The 22,616-nt window shown below is 48.1% G+C and overlaps 2 protein-coding genes across 2 annotated transcripts in view; both read left to right on the forward strand.

Annotated features, from left to right (window-relative positions):
- The first annotated feature begins 63 nt into the window (after positions 1 to 63).
- SEPT4 (septin 4) lies at positions 64 to 10,613 on the forward strand. The gene is made up of 11 exons (XM_006889238.1): positions 64 to 123; positions 3,170 to 3,263; positions 3,676 to 3,762; positions 4,256 to 4,379; positions 8,954 to 9,088; positions 9,202 to 9,319; positions 9,408 to 9,509; positions 9,691 to 9,787; positions 9,873 to 10,035; positions 10,197 to 10,296; positions 10,554 to 10,613. Exons 1-11 carry the CDS (start codon positions 64 to 66, stop codon positions 10,611 to 10,613), a joined length of 1,140 nt encoding a protein of 379 aa, XP_006889300.1.
- A 2,319-nt stretch (positions 10,614 to 12,932) lies between these two features.
- Positions 12,933 to 22,616, forward strand: part of MTMR4 (myotubularin related protein 4) — a 29,913-nt gene continuing 20,229 nt past the window's right edge. The window contains exons 1-8 of the mRNA XM_006889239.1: positions 12,933 to 13,000; positions 14,137 to 14,175; positions 17,767 to 17,856; positions 18,148 to 18,264; positions 18,809 to 18,891; positions 21,341 to 21,506; positions 21,618 to 21,709; positions 21,902 to 22,015. Coding sequence (XP_006889301.1) covers positions 14,173 to 14,175; positions 17,767 to 17,856; positions 18,148 to 18,264; positions 18,809 to 18,891; positions 21,341 to 21,506; positions 21,618 to 21,709; positions 21,902 to 22,015 — 665 coding nt within the window. The 5' untranslated portion in view covers positions 12,933 to 13,000; positions 14,137 to 14,172. The remainder of the gene's footprint in view (positions 13,001 to 14,136; positions 14,176 to 17,766; positions 17,857 to 18,147; positions 18,265 to 18,808; positions 18,892 to 21,340; positions 21,507 to 21,617; positions 21,710 to 21,901; positions 22,016 to 22,616) is intronic.

Here is a 22,616-nt window from a genome sequence, read left to right on the forward strand (position 1 = left end):
AACTTTGCCTGGGAGATAAAATTAGATCTAGAGTTTGCTGACAGGGAGCTTGAAGCGTGGGGCATGGACCATTCGCTGGGATGGCAAGGGAATTCCGTCCCTGAGGAGAGGACTGAAGCTGGGGTAAGATGCTTCTCTGGGAGATGGGTGGATTGGCCCTGCCTTCTCACCATGGTGGCTGGGACCGAGGCTCAAAATCTGATGTAGAGCTGGGGATGTCCTACTCCTTGTGGATGAGAAGCCAGGGCTAGTTGATAGGATGCTGCTGGGCTTCTAGTGGCTCTGCTAGAAGAGTGTGCGGTCTGGAGGTCTCCAGCAGCACCTACTTGTGCCCTTACCCCGATGCTTCTTCCCGTTCTAGCCCCTGGTAAGGCCAGGCTGAGCACTGCCATCTCTTCTGCCTTGAGCCTGACCCGGGACGACTGACTGCTGGCTCACTGTGGAGCTGTGCAGAGGGGCAGGGCTCTCTGGAATTCCCCAGACTCTTAAGCCATCAGCCAATAAGACCTACTGTCCCCAGCCTCATCCCTTGTCTTTTGTCATATAATTAATGGTTAGGAAACTTTTAAAAGTGAAAAGGGAGGGGGCATAATTAATGATGCCAGAAAAGCAAGCATAAACCAAAGTGTGTGCTCACCTCCCTGAGGCCCACAAATATGGCAGATGAGAAAAGCCTGTTAAATCTAGCTTTCCGCTTCTCCTCAATAAGCCTCCACATGTTGGTTGTAGTTTCAGGACCCTCTTTTCCTCCCCTCTGTCCAGACCTGAAGGGCGCTCTGGGGGTACAGTCTGTAGGAAGTTGCGCTGCTGTAAAAGCTTCACCTCTGTGGCAGTTTGAATCCACGAGCGGCTCCATGGGAGAAAGATGGGCAGTGTCCTCCCGTGAGATTTCCAGCCTCCAAAACCCTGCGGGATGATGGTCAGCTCAGAGTCAGATCTGACTCTGTGGCAGTGAGTTTTGAGTCCATCCCTGAAGACTGTAGCTACAAGCAGCTGTGGGGACTTAGGAGAGGACAACCTAGAAGCAGCTCTCAGGGACTTTCCCCTCTAGCCTCTCTGTCTCAATCCATAGCAGTGTTCAAGTCCACTTCCTTAACATTTTCTCTTTGTAAAATGAGGGTAGGTGGAAAGACCAGAACCATCTTATCTCGCCTCCCCACCCCATACCTGGACTGAGACTCTGCAGTGGTCCAGGGTAGCCCCACAGGCATGGCCAGCCCCCAGAGGGGGAATCAGTCTCTGCAGCCAGCCTTTGTCCATTGTCTGGGAGTGGCACGTGGGTATTGTGAGGCAGAGCTGAGCCCAGCACTGCCAGGCACCCCACAGAGGGGGCTGGCCCCAAAGGAGAAACTTAAGGGTAGAAAACTTGGGCCTGGGGTGTTGGGGGTGACCTCTCTCTCAAGCTGGGGATGGGGTAGAGCAAGCCTCTACAGAGGTGTCTAACTGTTCTCTGTCTACCAACCCCTGTAGCTTCCAGTTCAGGCCAGACCCCAGCCAGAACCTCTGGCTAGAATTTGGCTCTGGGTATTAGGGGAAATTGGAGAGTCCCTGATAGTTGGGGGCTGTCAGCAGTTTGGAGGCCCAGCCAACCCTCAGCCCTCCCTGAGTGATTCTATTGCCTATATTTTCCAATTCTGCCTCTCCCTCATAGCTCTGACTACCTTCTTCCCGTGTTTGCCATCCCCTGCCAGGTTACAGTCCTCTCCCGGGCCCAGGCTCAGGCCCTGGTGTGGCTCAGCGTTTGGAATGAGATTCTAGAGTCAGCAGTACTGAACTCTGAGTAGTGAGCCCCATAGAGGGAGCACCCCCCAGGAGTTTCTGCACCTCAGGCGCATCACCCACAGTGACAAGAAGCACAGAGCCCCCTGCTGGCACTGGGGTTACCTGACACTGTCAAACTCCCTCCTTCCTCTTTTTGCCTTCTGCCGGCTTCTGGCTGATGACACTCTGTCCTTTGTCTCTTGGATCCTAAACCTCGACCACCTCTGGCTCTAACACCTCCATCTCTGCTCCCCCTTACTCTGACTTCTTGGCCCCTGGCTCAGCCTGTCCCCTAGGAAGGGCAGCCTCAGCAAGCACTTTGCTGAGCAGGAGCCCCAAGACTGAGGCTGCACAGCTCCTCAGGCTGTCAGCATGGCTCTCTGGACAGCCCAGGGCTCCTCCGGGACCTCACAGTTCTGTCTGGCCTCTAGTGTTGGGGAGATCCGTGCGCAGGTGAGGGTGGTGGGATAGTGGGACTTCTGGCTTGGCTGCTCCTGTATTTTCTTTCCCTTTTAACCACAAACTCTCATTCCTCCTCCTCCTGTCTTCCTCCTTTATTTCCGCCTTCCTGCTACCTCCCACCTGCCCACCTCCCTCACCCATCACCCAGATCAAGCGCTTCCTGGAGGATACGGATGACACAGAACTGACCAAATTCGTGAAGGATTACCCAGGGAGCGAGTACTGCCGCCCACAGGAGAGCAAGACCTGGGTGCCCAAGCCCCAAATCCCGGAACCATGTTCCCAAATCCCAGAGCCAAGTTCTCAGGCTCCAGATTTCTGTGATGAAGACCTGGAATTCAGACCCCCCAGCTGGAGTCAGCCCTCTGACAGTCACCAGTACTTCTCTGCCCCACCCCCCCTCAGCCCCTCAGCCCGGCCCCGTAGCCCATGGGGCAAACTGGATCCCTATGACTCCTCTGAGGTAGAGCCTCCAGCCCTTCCTTTGCCTTTGCACAGTGGGCTGGTGCAGGAAGACTACAGAGGGTGTGTGTGTGTGTGTGTGTGTGTGTGTGTACGCTCTGTTCTGTGTCAGCCTCAGCTCTATGTCTTCCCCAAGTCATTAGGAATTGACAGTATCAGCAGGAATAGGGGCTCAGCTGTTGGTCTCAGACAGAGCCTCAAAGGAGTCTGGTAGGGTTTCTAAATGACTAAGGCAAAGATCCAGGGAGCTTGGGTGTTGCAGTTCATAGGGAGAAGTGCTGCTTAACCAAAGGGGGCCCCTCTGTAGTGGCTCGAATCCTCCAGTGGCTCTGATGGAGGGTCAGCTATGAGCCAGTTTTGACTGGATGGCAACGAGTTGAAATAGAGGGCAAAGACCTAGAAGGGAGGAGAGGGCTGGTGCTGGGTTCTGGGGTCCCTCCCTCCAGTCTGTCCCACTGATACAGTCCTTCTTCCTGTCCACTAGGATGACAAGGAGTATGTGGGATTTGCGACCCTCCCCAACCAGGTCCACCGAAAATCTGTGAAGAAGGGCTTTGACTTTACCCTCATGGTGGCAGGTAGAGGACAACACGGGGATGAAAAAGGGGGTGTTTTAGGTGGGAGTGGTAGGGGTACATGTGCAGAGGGGAATGTTTGGGAAAGGCGCAAGCAGCAAGTGACCCTGCCTTTTAAAACAGTAGCCAGGCGCCATTGGCGTGTGAGGGGCAATGTGACGTGGTGAAGAGAGCACCTCCCCAGCAGTTTTCTAGTATTTGCTTCTTTTGGTGTGACTTTGCCCTCTCTGGGCCGCATCAAATGCAAAGCCTGGACAAGCTGATCTTATTGCTTCTTACCAGCTCTAAAATTTGGTCAGTCACCTTCCTGATGAGATAAGAAAGCAGCTCCCACACACCTTGATCCACTGATGGCCCCCCTTGGTCACAACTCTTACCTTGTGATTTGGTGCCTATGTTCTCCGTCCCCTGTCAGGAGAGTCTGGCCTGGGTAAATCCACCCTTGTCAATAGCCTCTTCCTCACGGATCTGTATCGGGACCGGAAGCTGCTCAGTGCTGAAGGTAAGGACAGTAAAGGAGCATGAGGACAGGTAGGCAGATCTGTCTTAGGAGAGCAAACTCAATCTAGAACCTGGGGAGTGAAAACTGCCAGCATACAAGGAAACCACGGCTGCCTGGAGGGATGGGAGACACCTCTCCATAGGCCCATCCAACCTGGCAGGCCACCAGCCAGCTCGCTGAAGATGTGGGTGCTGAAGTGGGGTAGGGACCAGAAGCCTGCTCTCTGACTGAATCTCTGACCCCCTCAAGGATTCCAGGAATCCAAGAAAAAAAGCCCAGAGCAGAGAAGAGGCTGGGGCCAGAGCCAACAGCCACCGGCATTTCCTGTGTTGGGAAACGTGTTCCTTGCTGGTTCCCAGAGAGCATGTGGCCAGGGGGCGGGAGCACAGCAGCGTGGACGAGGCAGTCTGGGTGAAGCTGGCTGGGGTGGACAGTTCGTCCTGACTGGGCAGGACCCTGCTCTTGCCCTAGCCTCAGTTTCCCCCTTCTCCAGAGCGGATCATGCAGACTGTGGAGATCACCAAGCACGCAGTGGACATAGAAGAGAAGGGAGTGAGGCTGCGGCTCACCATTGTGGACACGCCAGGTTTTGGAGATGCAGTCAACAACACAGAGTGGTATGTCTGATTAAGTACAACCATGCCTGGCTTTCTTCATGCAGGTAGAGGTGCACATATAGGCACAGGCTTAGCCGCACTTGCCACGGCAAGAGATCTGTGACCTTGAACGTGTCACTCCCCCTTTCTGGACTGAAGCCTCTTCCTCTGTAAAGTGAGGGGAGGAAAGATTGGAGTAGATGACCTCTGAAGTTTCTTCCAACTCTGACGTTTGTAAATCTTTAATTTTGGAATTGGAAGGCAAGGCTACAAGATGAAAAAGGAGACGTCTCAAATAAGCAAAAGGCATGTGTAAATATGTAGCACAGGGCCTGACACAGTAAGAATACAAACCAAAACAGAGCATGTTTCCTTTCAGCTGGTTCTGACTACACTACTTGACCCATAATAGAGGTTTAATAAATGTTGCTCTTCCTCTTCTCTTTCCTTCCATACACAAGGCTTTCTGAAGGGGTAGGGATGTGTGGAGGGAGACCTGAAGGTGGGGGAAAAGAAGACGCAAAACGAATTGATGATATCTTGTCAAACTCCAAGCACCCTTAGGTCATCTGCCAAAAAGAAAGGGCTTAACCCCACACCCTGGCTATTTTAAAGGAATGCTAAGACTGCTGGGATAATAGTAAACCAAGTGAGTAAACAAGGAGAAGAGTGGATAAGAAATACAGGTGCCTTTGATGAAAAAATAGTGAAGGGTGATACTACAATCCCTGGACTGAGAGTTCAGATCTTGACTTAGCATTTAGTTGCTAGGTTCTTGAACGAGTGACTATGTTCCTATTTCTTCAGGAGAAAAATACCTGCCCTTGCCACTTCACCCAGGTGATTGGATGATCACCCAAAACCTGTAAAGAGCTGTTTACATTACATTCATGAACTTTGATGGTGATAATTGCAGGACTGACTGTAATTTGTTCAATGGAAAAATACCAGCCTTTGCCACTTCACTCAGTAAAAGATCACCCACAGAAAATTGGAAAGAGCTGTTTATATTCCATTCATGAGCTTTGATGGTGATGATTGCGTGACTATGTAATTTGTGGAGCACAAGGAAAAATGAATTTTTGGAGTCCCTTGTTCAAAAAGCAGTAAGAATTCCAAGACGGTAAACAACAGAGCATTAAGCCAGGTATGAGCACTTCAAAGTGTGGGTCCTGTGTGATTGCATAGGCCACACACCCATGTAGCTGATCCTGACTAATTATTTCAGTGGCTAATCAGACCTTTCTGTGCTCTAAACACCCAGTCACAGGTTTATCCTTATAAAGTGTGACCTTTGAATCATCAAACTGGTTCATCTTCCAACTCCATAGCATTGAGAAGGCTATTTCTTATATTCATGCGATTAGCATGGTGTTATTACATGGTACATGACTCTGTAAATTTTCCTGATAGGTTTATGAGATCTCCGTATCATTATCACCTTTCCTGCTCTAGGTGGATCCTGGGGAGTTATGTCCCAGCAAACTAGGCTTGCCCTGAAACTCTATTCCCAGACAGTATCTGGCCTCTCCTATAACAAGTGTCACCTTCCCTTTTGACCAATCTACTTACGTCCTCTTGACTTCCATAATAATAACAAATTTTTTTGCCAGCACAATATACAACATATAGTGCTTCTCCATTTAGTCCACCTAGACATGTTGGCCACAATGGCCAATATATTATTGGAGATATATATATATATATATATAGATAGATAGATAGATAGATAGATAGATAGATAGATAGATAGATAGATACATATAGATATATACATATATAGATATATACATATAGATACAGATATATAGATAGATATAGATATATACAAGGTATCCAGCCCTGTGTTGGACATTGACATTGTAAGGGATCTAAAACAAGTCTGAGTGGTTCATGTCCCTGAGGCTGACAATCTAGGGTAGGAGCAGGGAAGGGGAGTTCTCCAACATGTAAGTCAACTATGTAATAAGTCAGTGAATAAAGTAGTATATTGGCAGACACACTGAGTGAGGATCTCCTCCAAGCCAAATGATCTAGAGCAAGCCTCTTGGCCATCTCTGGACTTTGTTTCTTCAAGTGAAAAAAAAAATCATAGAGATAATGTTCAGAATGCCCAACTATTGAATATACCACGTTGTCGTACCATCAAGCTGGAACCGATTCATAGCTGACCCTTCAGCAGGCAGGTTTTTAAAGGCAGTAAATCTCATGGGAGGAGATTGCCAGTCTTTCTCCTGCAGGGCAGCTGGTGGATTTGAACTGTGTGCTTTGAGATGGTAGCACATCTCATTGCCTCTAGGCCACCAGAGCTCATAATATATCATAGACTGCCAGAAGAGCAAACAAATCTCTCTTGAAAGAAATCTAGCCAGGGTTCTCAATAGAGACAAGAGTAATGACATTATGCCTAATACATTTTCAGCATATTGTCAAGGGGGTAATTCCCTACAGAAAGATGTCATGCTTGAAAAAGTAGTCAGAGATGTGGCAAGAAGCTGCACTGCAATCCCAGAGGTACACAGTTCGAATCCACCAGATGCTTTGCTGAAGAAGGAGGGGCAATCTCCTCCTGTACCAGTCAGATTCAATTTGACGGTACCCACACACAAAATAATAAAATAAAATAAAATAAAATAAAATAAAATAAAAATAATAAAAAAGTAGTCAGAGAAGGAGAAGAAGACCTTCAATGAGATATATTGATACAGTACTGCAACAGTGAACTTCAGCACAGGAGATTGTGAGGATGATACAGGATCAGGCAAAGTTTTAATCTATTGTACTTAGGTCACTATGAGTCAGAGTCAACTTGATGGCACTTAATATGTGAATATATATAATATATGTGTGTATATCCATATATACATACACACACATACACATATAAGGAACTCTGGTGGCCTAATCAGTAGGGAGTAGCATTGCCAGCTCAATGGTGGACAGTTCAAACCCACCAGCTGCATCAGATCCCAAACCAAAAGGCTTCTCACAGAATTGAACTTGCTGTATGTGGTGGCCTTAGTGTGTAGGCAGTTGCACTGCCAACCCAAAGGCAAATGGGTATTCTCCTTCCATGCAACTTACAGTCTTTGAAAACCCACTGAAGGGTCAGCTATATATTGACAGCAATGAATTTATATATGTACACACACACACACACACACACACACACACACACACACACAAACCCTGGAAGCCTGGTGGTAAGAAGTTCCTAGTGGTCAGAGGTTTGGCTGCAAATTCTAAATACACTTAATTTGAATCTACCAGCTGTTCCAAGGGAGAAAGGTTGGGAATCTCCTCCCATGCAATTGAAACCTCTGAAAACCTGCTGGGGGGTCAGCCATGAGTTGAATCTGACACAGTGGCACACAACAATAACAACATATCTACCTGTAACTTTTTCTGTACCTCTATCTAAAGATCTATCTATACATAGCTCATTTATTCATTGGGTTGGTACCAACTCAATGAGGCAGTAAGTTGAGAGATACATATCTATGTAGATATGTATATCCTTATTTATATCTTTATATAGAGAGATATAGATATTGATCTGTAGACATTTTTCTCTCCATGTATCTCATTCTCTCATTACTGTTGAGTTGAAACTGACTCAAGGCTCACTTTCTAGTGGGTTTTCCCATTTTTCTCCCTTGGAGTTGATGGGGGATTAGAATGGTCAGTGCCTTTAGATTAGCAGTGTAACTCCCTGAAGCCTGTACCACAACAGTGCTCTTAAACACACACACACACACACACACACACACACACATTGTTGTTGTTGTAAGGTGCCATCAAGTGACCCTAGGATCAACCAGTTGGAAACTTTCTCTGCCCTGCACCTTCCTCTTGGTCTCTGCCATACTCAAGCCCATTGTTACGATCACTGTGTCAACCTATCTCATTACATACATACTTATTTGTTGTTAGTTGCTGTCAAGTATGACTCATAGCAACCCTATGAGCATCAGATCTGAACCTACATACACACACAGGGAGCTCTATGGTATAGTCCGTAGAAAATTGCACTGTTAATGCAAAGGCCATGCCTGACAGTTCAAATCTACCAGTGACTCCAAGGAAGAAAGGTAGGCAGTTTCCTCTCATGTGAGTTACAGCCTCTAAAAACACACTGCATGGTCAGCTAAAGGTTGGTTCCAACTTAACGGCAATGAGTTTTGAATTTGATATATATGTGCATGCCCCCCCATTAATATATTGATAGATATATGTCACTGTGTGCTTAGTCTACTTTTCTATCAGGGTATGTCAGATGCACCCATGTATCTCTCTAAAAGATTTTTTTTTCTTCTTCTTATTGATTTTATTGAAAGTTTACAGAGACTTTGGATTTCCATTCATTCATTGTTGTACTTTTTCTCTCTGCCCAACCTCCTCTGCAGTTCGCTCTTCTCTTTGAAAAGTGAAAGAAAACTTCTCTCATTGTTATACAATCCCTCCCCCCAGTCCCTTAGTCTTTAGTGAGCCAGGATGTAACAAGGTCTTGGAAGCACCACTCAGGGTGTGGGCTACTTCTCTGCAGCCTCAGAGCTCGACTCCTCACTTTCTCTGCTTGTCTGTCCATGCCTCAGCTGGAAGCCTGTGGCAGAATACATCGACCAGCAGTTTGAGCAGTATTTCCGAGATGAGAGTGGACTGAACCGCAAGAACATCCAAGACAACAGGGTGCACTGCTGCCTGTACTTCATCTCACCCTTCGGCCACGGGTATGGTCTGAGCCTGAGGCTCCTGGCACCACCGGGTGCTGCCAAGGGAACAGGCTAAGAGCACCACGGGCAGGGCTACCACCAGCAGGTGGTCACAGATTCCTGTTCCCCAGGCTCCGGCCGTTGGATGTTGAATTCATGAAGGCCTTGCATCAGCGGGTCAACATCGTGCCTGTCTTGGCTAAGGCGGACACATTGACACCTCCTGAAGTGGAGTACAAGAAGCGCAAAGTGAGGGAAACCGGTGGGGGCGGGAAGAAGGTGGGCTTCTAGAAATGATGGGGTCCCCAGAACTGTGGGCGCCTCATGTGTTTGTTAGATCCGGGAGGAGATCGAGCACTTTGGAATCAAGATCTACCAGTTCCCAGACTGTGACTCTGATGAAGATGAGGACTTCAAATTACAGGACCAAGCCCTAAAGGTGGGGCCACCAGAGGGCACCCCTTTCCCACCTTATTTTTTTCTGTTAGGAGAGAATCATAGAATTCTGTATAAGGGCAGATTACTGGGCTAGGAGAGGACCTTGGCTTCTTAAGACAAGAACAAGAGGGCAGGAATAGGGGAGAATGGGAATGCTGACAGGCATCCCTAACCTCTTCTAGGAAAGCATCCCATTTGCTGTAATCGGCAGCAATACAGTGGTAGAGGCCAGAGGGCGGCGAGTTCGGGGCCGCCTCTACCCCTGGGGCATCGTGGAAGGTAAAGTGCTTAGCTTGTCACTGGGGCTCTCCTTTCACTCAGGGGCTCTCCCCTAACCTGGCTGACCCCTAGCCTTGCTATGCAGTGGAAAACCCAGGGCACTGCGACTTTGTGAAGCTGAGGACAATGCTGGTGCGTACCCACATGCAGGACCTGAAGGATGTGACGCGAGAGACACACTATGAGAACTACCGGGCACAGTGCATCCAGAGCATGACCCGGATGGTGGTGAAGGAACGCAATCGCAAGTATGGCCAGAAGCCAGGACAGAGCTGGCAGGGGGGGAGGAAATCCCAAGTGCAGTTATTGAGACCAAGCCCTTCCCTTGTTCTTCTACAGGCCCTGAGTTCAATGCAAGCAGGTGCTGTGGTCCCCTAGCCTTACCAACCTGCTTTCCCCTTCCCCTCAGCAAACTGACTCGAGAGAGTGGTACCGACTTCCCCATCCCTGCTGGCCCACTAGGGACAGATCCAGAAACTGAGAAGCTGATACGAGAGAAAGATGAGGAGGTGAGAACAGGCTGAGGTGATAGGACTGACAGTCTAAGAGAGCCTCTGCTTGATCAGAAAACTCAGCATTGCCTGGTTTGGGGACGATCCTCAAGCCTGGTGTCTATTTTGGGCATGGCTGGTGGATGGTTCTGCTCTTAGTCTCTATAACACCTCAGGGTTGCTAAGGCCATGACTCAGAATTAGCACTCAAGGGCATATCACGATATTATGGGGCTCCATGAAAGGCCTCACCTTGATATGTGTGCCTATTCCAGCTACGGCGGATGCAGGAGATGCTACACAAAATCCAAAGGCAGATGAAGGAAACTCATTAGCTGGCTTTCAGCCCTGGATATTTAAATCTCTTCCTCTTCCTCCTGCCTATGCCGGACCTTCCCAGCACCAGCTCTGCTCAGGCCCCTGCAGCTACCGCCACATCGCCTTACATCCCTGTCGCCTCCCCAGAGACTCAGAGGAAATAAAATTTAACAAATCTGTCGATGGCTTCTGGTGTCCCTCTCCATGTCTTTATTACCTTGTGGGGACCAAAACAATAATTTTCTAGCCTGAGCCTTTCTCCATATTTTCCACATAATCACTCGCTCACTCATTGCTGTTGTATCAGAACCTACTTATAGCTGACTTTCCAGGGAGTTTTTCATGGGAGGAAACTGCTCATATTTTTAATGCAAAGAAATGGGTTAGGCTATATAAACCTTTCATAGAAGCAGTACCTGCACATTACAAGAAGTCAGAAAATCCAACAAACTAAAACAAAAATTGTATTTTCTTGCCAGAAAGACTTCACACTATTAGCACCTTAGTATATAAAAGAAAACAAAACTCTTTGCCACCGAGTTAGAACCAACTCATAGCTGACCCTACTGTAGTAGGTCTTCCCAGGCTACAAATCACATGAAAGGAGACTTCCCATCTCTTTCCAAAGAGCCACTGGAAAATTCACATGTAACTCCTTACACATACAGCGCTTGAAGTTCTGTAGCAGCCTCTTTATTTGGGAGCTGATGCTTGCCTTTGGGAAACTCAGGGTTATTAACTGCATGCAGCCTCTCAGCTTCTAGTTTCAGCACATAGAACCTTGAAGCCCCTGTATTTGCCAATTATAATAGGTGCTAGGAATGAGTAAATTAACCATTGCCCCATGGTAGTTTAATATTTAACACATATTTATTAAACATCTGCTTGTTTGCGGACATTTTCTGTGCCCTGGAGTTTCAAACAGGCCCTGGGTAAGGTTCCTGTTTTCGAGGAACTTAATATTTTAAGTCTGCAAATAAATACATAATCTCTGATATGCTCCAGACGCTGTGACTAACGGTGGGTTTGAGGATCCAAGATCCTGAGGATGGAGCTAGAGCAAGGTTCAGATCCGTTGTTCAAAGTTGGTTCTTGATATCTAACAATATAAAGCTTCCTCTCGCATACTTGGTACTCGTTGCTGGGAGAGGCTATTCCTTGGAGAGGGACATCATGCTCGGAAAGATGGAAGGATAATGAATGAGGAAGACTCTCAAACTAAATGGACTGACACCGTGACTACAGCAATGGGATCGAGTGTTTCGGAGATTTCAAAGATGGCACAGGATAGGTCAGGGTTCAGATCTGTGGTTCATAGACGGGACCACTGAGTAGTACTGGACGGCACCTAACAACATAAACGCATTAGCACACGATAGTCTCGGAGTCTTGTATAAGAGTCCTTCAGAGCTGAGACTATACGCATTTCAGGATGTAAAGCTCCATTAGAAATCGGAGCCGATTTCTCCATTTCTGCCTTGTTGGGGTTATTGTGAGGCCATGGCGACCTCCAGCGGCCACCTTCTGCTCTACTCTCGAGCTGCCGCGGAGCAAACGGGGTCTGTTGAAGTCTTCTTACTTCCGAGGGACCGCAGCTAACTAGCACGTTTCAGGCCAGATTTCCTCTTGGGCGGTGCATTTTTTACTCAGGATTGGTGGCACCATGGAGATTAAGGCTGCCGAGGTCGGTTAACCGTTAAACAATTGGAGGTTGGATACATCAATCTAGACGCAGGAGAACGGAAATCTTAACGCGTGCAGCTTCGGAAGATTGAGCTAGAACTTCTCCCTCTTCTAACCGGAAAGGTTTTCCCTGTTTTAACTTTGGGGCCCGGATTATTAAACCAAATCAAGAACGGATGGAAATCAAGAATGGCTGACATGCCACTAAAGATCCATTTGAGAAGTAACTCTATGGCATGTCGTCACCGGATGTGGCTTTGAAATGCCTGCGCCTGCACAAGGCCACGCCTCTAGCTGCGTTACCAGTAGGCGACAGGCCTCTCCACTTCCGGCCCCAGGGACCTTTGCTGGCAGCCCCTTATGCTGCTTTTCCATTGGCTACCGCAGGGACGCGCTGTGATTTCCCATTGGCCGCGTCTCCTCCAGCGCTGCATCTCCTCCTCCCAGGTAGTGTCTCGTCGTCTGGCACGGGATAAGCTAAAGGCTGGGAGGGCGTTTGCCAACTTTGCCAATGAGCGACGTGAAACCTGATGGTTGCGGCTGCGCATTAAGAGGGGGGTGGGACTTGGCGTGGCTATTGGCCAGGGCGCGCACAGACCAGAAATACGATTGGTTGGGGAAAGGGGCACCGTGGTGGGGTCGGCGCTGCGCGGCCTCGGCAGCTGCGGGAGACGGAAGTGGTGAGAGCGCGGCCTCCGAGGGTCGGGCGGACACCGCCTGGGTGAGTCACTGTACCCCCTACACTGCCAGCCTGGAAACCGCAACGACTGTGTCTATCCCGGCCCCACTCCGGCCCCCACTTGCTTTCCTGAGTCCCGCCCTCTGTCATTCGGGGCTCCGCCTCTGAGTTTTCAGGCTCCGCCCCTAGAACCTAGGCACCTGGGCTCCCTTGCCAGTCTGACCCGCCCCCCCAGGGCTAGATCTCTTAGGTATGGGAACCGTGGTTCTCCCGGGCCTGGTCCTCCTTCCTTCCATTCTTCTCTCTGAGGCTGCGTGTCACCAGGCGGTGAGATTGCACCTCTGGCTTGCCGCTTGAGAGGGAGGGTGGGCTGGGGGAGAAGGTTCTATGATTAGGGAGGAGGATAAGGCTACAAACGGAGGATTCGTTTATCCTTACAGTCTTTTACAGCGCTCTGCTGCATTGCACCTGAGCCCAGATAGTAACCATGAAGGAAAGTTTAGTGACACTTGGGCCTGAATCCCAAAGTGGGCCTAGTAGCCAGAAATCCCTGTTATCCCATTTGACAGATGCTGACTGAGGCCAAAACTGTTCCTAATAGTTAAATATGTGGCCTCCTTATAATCTCCACCGCACTTGATGTTAGGTGCACTCAACAAGACCTGTTCAGTTCTTGCCTTTTGAAAGCAGGTTGTGTGGTTCCTTCCCTCTTGTCCTCTACTCTGGACTCTGCCCTGCATAAACAGGTCAGGTGATGCTACTCCCAGACTGAGAGAGAGACTGGCAGAGCGTTCCTGTCGACTCATGCCCCAAGCAGGGCCAGAAGTGAGTGCTGGTTGGACAGCCACTGCCTCTTCAGACTTGGCACGCATTTTGCTCTTCCATAAAGAACAGGCTTTGGAGTGTTTTACTTGCCTCACTCCTGTGGAAATCAGCACTTAAGTTCTGCTGAATGATCTAGGCTAACACTTACTCTTGCTCCAAAACTTGGTAGCTGACTTCATGCCCTGCAGGATCACATGTTGCTCTCTTTCCTTATATTTTGCTTCTGACTAGCATAGTACCTTGTGGAGAAGCTAGAGTTGGAAAGAGGTTCAGAATTAGATGCATGGCATTTGCAGGTTCCATGGTGATGGTAACGGTGCACTTTATTCTTATAATGCTCTGTCTTTTTGCAGTGGGAAGCAGGCAGCCAGAACCCTCACCACGGTAGAATGGTGAGTAGTCTCTCTTTCCTCAACCCTTTTCGCTTCCTGTAATTCTTGTGTCCTTTGTTTGGTGACCCTCTCTCCTTCCTCCTGGACGTTGAACTCCATGCTATTCTGTTCAGTTCCTAAACAGGTTTGTCAACCCTATAAAGTATGCCTTTAAATTGCAAAACATCAGCTAGTATACTGCATTAGGTAGGAAACTTCTAGAAGATTTTTCTGCATCCCCTGTGCCACACCTTCCCCATCTTACCTATACATTGCTGATTTTCTCATCCTCTCCTTCCTCTTTCTTTTCGTGTGTCTCTGGTGGAATTTCTGGCTTCTCGTTTGAAAGCTAGAACAAGATCCTTGTACTTTCTGGTGGGCCCCTTGAATCCTGTTGGTGGTGTTTTTAGGGAATAACTAAAACTTTGGGGACTACCCAGCTCCGAAGTGCTGGGTAAAGCCCCTGTGTAGGTCACAGCTGACTGGATATTTAGCAGGATCCTCCTACAAAGGTGTCCAGAGTTTCATATTGATACGGTTTTGATACTCTGTTTCCCATTTTCATTAACTGCTTCCCATTTTCATTAACTGCTTACTGAGTCTTACCCATCAGCTTAAGTTCAGGGAATTCCTTAACCTCTGAGAGGAGGAAGCAGTGAAATGAAGGCACTGGAGAGTTACACACCCTAGCCCAGACCAGGCTTTGCTGTCTGGCTGTAACTCTTCAGTATCAGTCAGGTATCTCTTGTGCTTAGGGGAAGACTATGGAATTTACCTGGTGCAAAGACTTCCTCCTTTCTCCCTCCCCTAACTCTTATAAATACGTGGGTGTGTAGGTGTGCAGTATTGGTCTCATTTCTTCTTAAATCTACTAGTCCTGTCCCCAACCTGCTGACACTTCCTCTCCTTTATCTCTTCTGTGTTAACACTGCGAATTGCCCGCATTTTAAATTTTTGAAATGTCTGACAAGTAAAACCACTCTCAGTTGTTCCTTCTTGAGGACTGAAAGATTTTAGTGAGGCAGTGTTTGAAAATTACATGACATCTACTGATGCTTAATAAAGTGTTGGATTTTTCACATTATTCCCTCCCTGCCTCCAGAAAAGTAAAAAGAGGATAAAAGTCTGGCTTTCTGAAAGTTCCTAGGCAAGGGAATAGAAGTACCGGCCACCTCCTCCTCTACCCTTGTACCCTCGCAGTTCTGAACCCCCTATTCACAAATTCTTGCTCCTTATTCTCTGGCCTCTGCTCCATTCCCCTATTCCCTTCCCTGGGATTCACATTTTGATTTTGTGGCCCATTGTTCCAGCTCTTGTTTTTCTCAGTCTTTGAAATTATTTCTTTATCGAGGACTTCCTTACCCAGAGGACATTGGATTTGAAAGAAGGGTGAGCCCTGAAGGAGTAGGGTTGGGCAGAGGCATAGAAATGAAAAACTGAGAGGCCTTAGTGAGAGGTGATAACCTCATTCTAAGAAAGAGAGGTGGTGTAGGGTGGGGGATTGAGAAAGATTAGGGCCTTGCAGAACGCAGGTGAACAGGAGTGTGATGGGTGGTGGTTTTGGAGGGAAGAGAGGAAGTCTTGAGACTGGAAAAGTGTGAGGGGGAGAGGTAAGCCCGCGCCTACAGAGCAGGCATTGTGAGAACTCAAGCGAAGAGGAAGGTGGCTCACCTGGGAAAGGGGAAATGAAAAGGCCTGGGCAGCATACTCACTGACCTCCAAAGTCTGTGGCCAGGCCCATAGCCTTGGCTCCTGAAAGCCCCTAGTTGTCCCGAAGGCACGCCCTCCTACGCAGCCTGGGGACTTTGGGGAGGGTGGAGCTTGGGCGTGTGGGCGGGGACCACTCCGGGCGCCCCGCCCCTGCCCCCGCCCTCCGCAGGCTGTCCCGGGCACCTCCCTCCTCTACCCTGCGCTCCTGCTGAGGGCGGAGCTGGGCCCGCTCCATTGTGGAGAGGAGGGGAGCGGTGCGCGGGAGCCGCGCCGAGGCCCCGCTGCCAGCGCGCTCGCCTCCTGGCCACCGCGGTTGCACCCGGCCGGCCCCGCAGCAGGGATGCGGCGGGCGCCCCGGACTGGAGGGCAGCGCAGCGGCTCTGGGGACATGTACGCTGGCCCAGACCGCCCGCGACCATGAGCCTGACCGCCCGTGTCTCCTGCTCTATGCTCAGCTGTTTCGTAAGTGCCGGCCCCGCCTGTGAGGGCCGTCGGTCCCAGCCCGCTTGCTGCACCCTCAGCTCCTCCCAGGACCAGCCTTTGAGATTCCAAATTCCAGCCCATCCCCCTTATCAAGGCTCTTAGCCCGGCCCCCTACGTTTGGGGACAGGGGAGATTAACCCTTTTATTTCTTTCACTTATTGTCATCTTTGGGTGCTAGGAATCATGGAAACCCAGGGATGGAAATTCTGTGGCTATCTCAGCCCGCAGCCACTGCCCTTGACTGCAGCTTTTCAGGCCCCGCCCTGCGGGGGTACATACATCCCTTTACCTCCTCCTCTCCATCTTGGTCCCACCCGCCGCATCCTTGCTTAGAGGTGTGGGCTCTGGCTAGCGTGTTGTTTGGAATCTTAGGGGTTTGGTCGGGAAGCTTTGGTTGTCTGAGAGCTGTCTCCTCCGGCTCCATTCCCCTCCCCCTTCCATCACTCCATCCCTCACCTGACTCGCCTTTCTTTTCTCCTTGACTGTCCCCAAGACAGCTTCTTTTCTCCATCTTCCCTGTCTCTGCAGGGCTCCATGTCTCTGCATCATTCCTGGGCCTCCCCTCCTCCCTCTCTGGCTAATACTCCTTCCCAGCTTCTCCATCTGTCCTCCTTGATGTTACTCTCCCCACCCCCCACCCCCCAACACACACACAATGTCTGCCTGCCAGGCCTCCCTCCTGGCTGTCCTTGGGTCTCCTGGATCCTCTCAGGTGTGGATCCTCTTCTCCCTTTTGCTGGTAGGTTGTAAGGGGAGTGACTTCTGCTGGCTGTGGTATTCCTGAGGAATTCCCTTTTGATCAGCTGGCAGAGCAGGTTGTCCGGCAGGTGGTGGGGGCTTATTAGCAATGTGGGCTTATCAGGAAGATGCATTCAACCCTAGGACATACCCTCTTTCTGAAACACCTTTAAAAGCATCCATCAAGGCCCTCTAGAGGCACAGGACTGAATCCCCTCCACCACTCCTCTTTGTCTCCTTCACCCACCAGATTGAAGGAAGCCTTCATCGCTTTAGTTGCCTGATAGTCCTCCTGTCTTCATAACCATCTGTCACCCCTGGCTCTTTTTACCTCAGGGTAACACTTTCTCATTCCCTGGTATTATTTTCTCCTTGCTTTACTCTTGTCTCCCTATTTTGGACATTTTGATTCTCTAGGAGAGTCCCTTTATGAGAAATAAAGATTCTGAGTTCCTCTGGAGACCTCATTCTTCCTTTAGGCTTAACACCTTTGACTATCCCCCAACTCCACCCTCTTCCCCAGCCAAGTTAGGCCACTTTCCCCCTCTTCTGGTGCAGAATCTGTAGTGTGCTTTCTCTCTGTGTATGTGGGTAAGGGTAGATTGGATGGGGAGTGGAGGAGAATGAGGCCTGATGAGCCAAATAGAGCCTGATGACTTTGGGCTGTGTCCTTTTTCACAGGGTGAGGAGGGGCCCCCCAGCCTGGAGTACATCCAAGCCAAGGATCTATTCCCCCCAAAGGAACTAGTGAAGGAGGAAGAAAATCTGCAGGTAAGCAGAAATTGGGGGACCAAGTTGAGTGAATCAGGGGCTTTCTTGCCAGTTCTGGCTTCCTGTTGCTTGTCTCTGGAGGAAGGGAATTCTGTCTGTATGTACATTACGAAGCATTTGCCCCCAGGGAAGGAGAGGCAGCCTTCCTGTGTAGCTGTTGCCTGGTGCCGTTACCGTAGAGAGGACTTGCCTGCCCTGGCCCAGCTTCTCCAGGGGGGATCTCCCAGAGCAGTGGCTGGTGTGGGGTGTGTGACTCACCTCTGGACTGAGGATTCCTCTGCTCATTGGCAGGTGCCCTTCACAGTGCTGCAGGGTGAGGGAGTAGAGTTCTTAGGCCGAGCCGCTGATGCCCTCATTGCCATCTCCAACTACCGGCTGCACATCAAGTTCAAGGACTCTGTCATCAACGTGAGTTTCTATTGTTTCCCCACACAGAAGTCAGAATTCCAGTGAGGTTCAAGGTGAGAGTGCTGCAAGGTGCTGTCTGATCATGTCACAAAAAAGTTAGCCTTCCTCCTTTTCCTCACAGACCTCCTAGCTCATTCTCCTAACCATACTTCTGTCTCTTTTGCTCATTCTCTCACCCTTTTTTCCCTTTCTTCCTTTCCTTTTTTCACTGGTGAAGGGTACAACTGTCTTGTTAGAAGAGTAGCATAGGTTTTGGAGTCAGGCAAACCCAGGCTCTTTTCCTGCACTGTCTTTTATCAGATAATGTGACCTTAGTCAAGTTATTTGAGATTCAGTTTCCTCCCTATAATAGGAGGATGAGAATATTCCCTTTGAAGGATTATTGTGATTATTAATTGAGGTCATAGCACAGTTACCAATTACTTAACAATCCCTCAGTAAATCTCTCTCCTTCCTGCTGTTGACGTACCAACCCCTGGGCAGGGGTGGGGATGAGTGAGGTGGAGAGCTCAGACCTGAGCTTCAGTTTGCCCTTCCTTTAAAGGTTCCCCTCCGGATGATTGACAGCGTGGAGAGCCGTGATATGTTCCAGTTACACATTGCCTGCAAGGACTCCAAAGTGGTGAGGTGAGCAGGGTCTCTCTCAGGTTCTCTTTGCCCTACTCCTCTCCTTACTTCTCTACTGTTAGTGTTTCTCTGGACCAAAAATGAAAACAAAATAAGTGCTTCAGTATCCGCTTTTGGAGGAATGAGTGAAAGCCCTGTTGTGGGTTGAGAGCACAAGTTAAGATGCTCCTGTGTCTTTGCCTGAAAAAATTGGGATAATACCTAGTTCATATGATCACTGCAGGAGAAAGATGAGCATTCAATTCCTGGGTGATTTACTGGCTTTGAAAATCTGCCGAGGATCAGCTATGAGTTAGTTCAGACTCAGAGGGACATACAACAACATACCAGCATCATAAAGATTAAATGAGACAAAGTGTATATTTAGCACCTATGATAGATCTAGAAGAGAATTCTCAAATTATTGTTACTTTGTTTATTCATTTAGCTTATACTTCAGGAGTACCTGGTTAATACCAAACACTCTAATGCCAGACACTTTTCTAAGCAAGGGGATACAATATGGAACAAATAAGACAAAAACCAGTTTCATTTCATGGGGTGTATATTTAAGTGGGAAGCTACCAACAGTAAATAATAAAATAGGTTAAATTATTGTAAGTGAAAGGTAATAAACAGTAGAAAACAAGGAAGAGGGTTGTAACTTTTAACACAGTCATCGGAGAATACCTTGCTGAAAAGGTGACATGTGAGCTAAGAGTTGAATAAAATGACCATGTGGGTCTGGTGGAGAAGATAGAAGAGCAAGTGCAGAGACTGTGAGGGTGAGTGCCTGTGCCTGGCATCTTGGAAAGATGGCAAGGGGGCTAAGGTGGCTGTAGTAGAGTGCATGTGGGTGAAGATTGTAGGATATGAGATCCAAGAGATGAGGGAATGTTAGACTAGTTTCCTGCACTATATTCTAATCACTCATTCAGTCTTTGAGGGAAAGGGGGAGCTTTTGGAAAGTTTGGATCTGATTAATGTCCTCATAGAACCACTCTGGTTGCTTTCTTGAGAATAGACCAAAGGGGACAGGGGCAAAAGTAAAGGCAGAAACTGGGAGAATAGTTAAGAAGCTGTTGTAATTACTCAGTTACAAGATCATGATAGTGTTGCCCAAAATAGTTGAAATGATGAAAGTGGTCACATTCTGAATGTATATTTTGAAGATAATCCTGACAAATTGAATGTGAGAGAAAGAGATACCTGAAATGACTAAGGAGTTCTGAAAGGGTACCTCTTTTAGTGCTGTGTGCTCAACAAGGAACCCTGGTGGTATAGTGGTAAAGCATTGGGCTTCTAACCAGAAAGTTAATGGTTTGAACCTACCAGCTGCTCCACAAGAGAAAGATGTGGTAGTATGCCTTGAGAGCCAAGCAAACTAAGTCTACTGTATCTTTTAGAGTTGCTGTCAGCCAGAAGCATCTAGATATGGTGGTGGGTTTGATGAGTGTGCTTGGAATAGTAGATTTGAGGGAGGGATTCTGAGGTAGAATCTACATTATCTTCTCTCTCAAGGAGGTTAAAATTTTTATTTGTTTGTTTGGTTTTTTTTTTCAGATCATTTTTTACTGCTGTATCATAGCTCAAAGTAAGAAGAAAAAGCTACAGGGAGGTTAAAGTTTTAATTGCTAAAAGAAGATACTGCTCACAGGTTATAGTAATAAAGCTACAGTGTTTAAAGAATAAAAAAAAAAAAGAAGATACTGCTTGTGAGCAATATCTGATGGGTTGAGCAATATCTGATGGAAAAACTTACCGTTGAGTACTGTAGGCATATTAAAGATCAAGCAACAAAGGAACTTGTGGAATGGAGGCTGAGAAGGCTCTGGGACTGGAACTTTCTTTGAAGTACTAGTAGGCTTTGGCTAGGCAGAGAGTATATACCAATCAAAGACAGGTGATAAGTGTAGGAACTTCCAGGCTAAAGCAGAGATTGTGTTGGGGAGACATGAGAGGAGGTAACCCTGATCTTTTGGAGTACAGACAAGAAGGGGTAGGTCTAAGGGATTCAGATGTTGAGAGCCATGTAGTAGATGTGCTGGAACAAATGATAGTGCTCCAGTAGAAGGGATAGGTATGTCTTTAAAATAGGAATAGCAAGGAGCTCTGGTAGCCTAGTGGCAAGAAGCTGCACTGCAACCCCAAGAGATACGCAGTTTGAATCCACCAGATGCTCTCCTGGAGAAGGAGGGGCAATCTCCTCCTATACAAGGCAGATCTGATTTGACTGTACACACACACACACACACCCCAAAAAAAAGAAAAAAAAAACAGGAATAGCTGGAAAAGAGTCATATGGGATAACTCTTCTTAAATGTGGCCACTCTTCTAGGAGCCCATGCCTTGCCTCTCTACTTTGCAACCTCCTCTCTTCCTGGTCATCCTGTACTATGTTTCTGACCCTTATGCCCCTGAGCACACTCATATCTTGCCTCACCCAGGCCTGTGGCTTCTTGCCCGGCAGGTGCCACTTCTCCACTTTCAAGCAGTGCCAAGAGTGGCTGTCACGGCTCAGCCGAGCCACAGCAAGACCTGCCAAGCCTGAGGACCTCTTTGCCTTTGCCTACCACGCCTGGTGCCTGGGGCTGACTGAGGAGGACCAGCACACCCACCTGTGTCAGCCAGGTGAGGCCAAGTTACTTTCTTTGAGAAAATTGTCCCTTAATTCTCATTTCTCTTCTGCCTCTGACTTGGCTGTCTTGGGAGCTGACCTGCACGGATGGGGTTGTGTTGCAGGAGAGCACATACGATGTCGGCAGGAGGCAGAGCTTGTGAGGATGGGCTTTGACCTGCAGAATGTCTGGAGGGTCTCACACATCAATAGCAACTACAAGTGAGAGGGCAAGGGATGGGTGACCAAATAGACCCAACCCAAACCTCCACATGTGGATAAAGCTTTGTGAACCTTGCTCCTGGGGCTGTGAGGGAGGAGGGCTCCCTGTCCTTCCTCAGAAACCATCCCATGGGGTTTTTGTCATCAGGTATCTTAGCCCCAGCTCAGCAACCCCGTCTGATCTCTTCTCAGATTATGTCCCAGTTACCCTCAGAAGCTGCTGGTTCCTGTTTGGATCACAGATAAAGAGCTAGAGAACGTGGCTTCCTTCCGCTCCTGGAAGCGGATTCCTGTGGTTGTGTATAGGTAAGGCTGTGGGATGGGAAGAGAGAAGTCATTTCTTACTCAGGAGAGAGCGTAAAAGGAAGTTCAGCAGCAGCCTGATTGACATGCAGCTGTCAGTATGTGGATAGTGGCTGTGAAGTAATTTTAAAATACAAATGGCTTCAGTTTTTCTCTTGTTGGTTAATTTTCCTTTTTGTAAAAAAAAAAGTCCGTCAGATACGTGTGTGTGTAACACTACCTTAGAACAGAGGTTGGTAAACTATGGCCCAGGAGCCAAATATAATATGGCCTGCCTGTTGATGTAGAGCCCATGAGCTATGAATGGTTTTTATTTTTAAATTTTACTATGTTTTCCATAAAAGAGTGCAGAAACATTAATTATATTTTCCACAGTGTTTTAACATTCTCATTAATTGTCTTCAGGATGTTTCATATCTGGTTTCCTTGTTCCCTTATTCTTTGATCTTTATGTATTTATTGACCCCTTGGTCTCAATAGATGATTTTTTTTTTAGGTCCACTGTACTCACTGGCAGTTTTGTTTATTTTATTTTATTTTTTTTTCTTTTTTTTTTCTATAATTATATTTTATTAATTTTCATAAACATTTACAGAGATTTTGG

This window comes from Elephantulus edwardii, unplaced genomic scaffold (genome assembly GCF_000299155.1).
Source record: "Elephantulus edwardii isolate Elephantulus edwardi_28Jun2011 unplaced genomic scaffold, EleEdw1.0 scaffold00077, whole genome shotgun sequence".
Taxonomy (NCBI): domain Eukaryota; kingdom Metazoa; phylum Chordata; class Mammalia; order Macroscelidea; family Macroscelididae; genus Elephantulus; species Elephantulus edwardii.